General features: G+C 40.5%; 1 protein-coding gene across 1 annotated transcript; it reads left to right on the top strand.

The window, feature by feature from the left end:
* Positions 1-42: 42 nt before the first annotated feature.
* Positions 43-537, top strand: Tsp_14174 (copia protein; the record flags this gene model as incomplete). Its single annotated transcript, XM_003367384.1, has 1 exon — positions 43-537. A coding segment is annotated over one exon (495 nt), but the record flags the coding sequence as incomplete, so codon positions are not given.
* Between the last annotated feature and the right edge of the window lie 489 nt (positions 538-1,026).

Below are 1,026 nucleotides of genomic sequence, written 5' to 3'. Positions count from 1 at the left end.
GATACCTTCCGCGAAACCGCTGATTATGGTCTGTTGTACCAGGCAAAAGGAGAAGGATTTCTGAAAGGCTACTCAGATGCAGATTACGCAGGTGACGTCACGACTCGACGTTCACGTACTGGCGTTGTCTGCATGTGTGCAGGAGGAGCCGTGTTGTGGCATAGTCAAAAGCAGAGAAGCGTTGCATTGTCAACAACGGAGGCAGAATATGTCGCTGCTAGTGAAGCCGCTAAAGACATGATGTGGCTGATGACACTATTTGCTGAAGTCACAGAAGTGAAACAAAAGCCGATACTGTTTGTGGACAACATGGGAGCCGTCAAGCTTTCCAAGAATCCAGAGTTCCACAAACGTTCGAAGCACATTGATGTGCGATTTCACTTCGTTCGTGAAAAATATAATGAGGGCAAAATCGACATCCAGCACATCGATAGTGAAAACCAGAAGGCCGACATATTGACGAAAGCTCTGCCAAAGACTCGTTTTCAAAATTTGCGTCAGCAATTAGGAATTGTTTCTGAGCACATGAATTGTTAGAGGAAGTGTTGATGAAAGGAACAATTCATGTTGAAACCTGATATTCAATATACTGTAGTAACGGATAGATGCATATACATAGTCCGTGTGTGTTTGCATATATACCTTGTGTTTTAATAAACTTTGTTCCGTCACTTTGTTTGTTGTGCTTCTTTGACTCCTTTCTCTAGCAACTGTGTTTGTGTCATTTGATCTTACATCTGTTGTCTCGATTTACGTGATAATACAGATCAAACTCAGCAAACCTCAACAATATGAGATTTATGTATTAAATGCTTATCCGACTGTCCTAAGATGTTCTGAACTTTTTTTAATTGCGAGTTTAATACAGTGGGGAAAATCTCCAACTGACAACTTGTCCACTGCTGCTATTCTGAATTACAACTAGGACTAACAACTGCTAATTATTGTTCCATCAATTATTTATCTGAGTTTCGGCCCTGTTCTCTGAGATGTTTCTTGGTTTCGCAACGATTTTATATCTTTAAT

Source organism: Trichinella spiralis (genome assembly GCF_000181795.1).
Source record: "Trichinella spiralis strain ISS 195 chromosome Unknown Scfld4368, whole genome shotgun sequence".
In the NCBI taxonomy this organism is placed as follows: domain Eukaryota; kingdom Metazoa; phylum Nematoda; class Enoplea; order Trichinellida; family Trichinellidae; genus Trichinella; species Trichinella spiralis.
The sequence above is the reverse complement of the archived record's forward strand: the minus strand, read 5'-3'. Positions and strand labels throughout refer to the sequence as shown.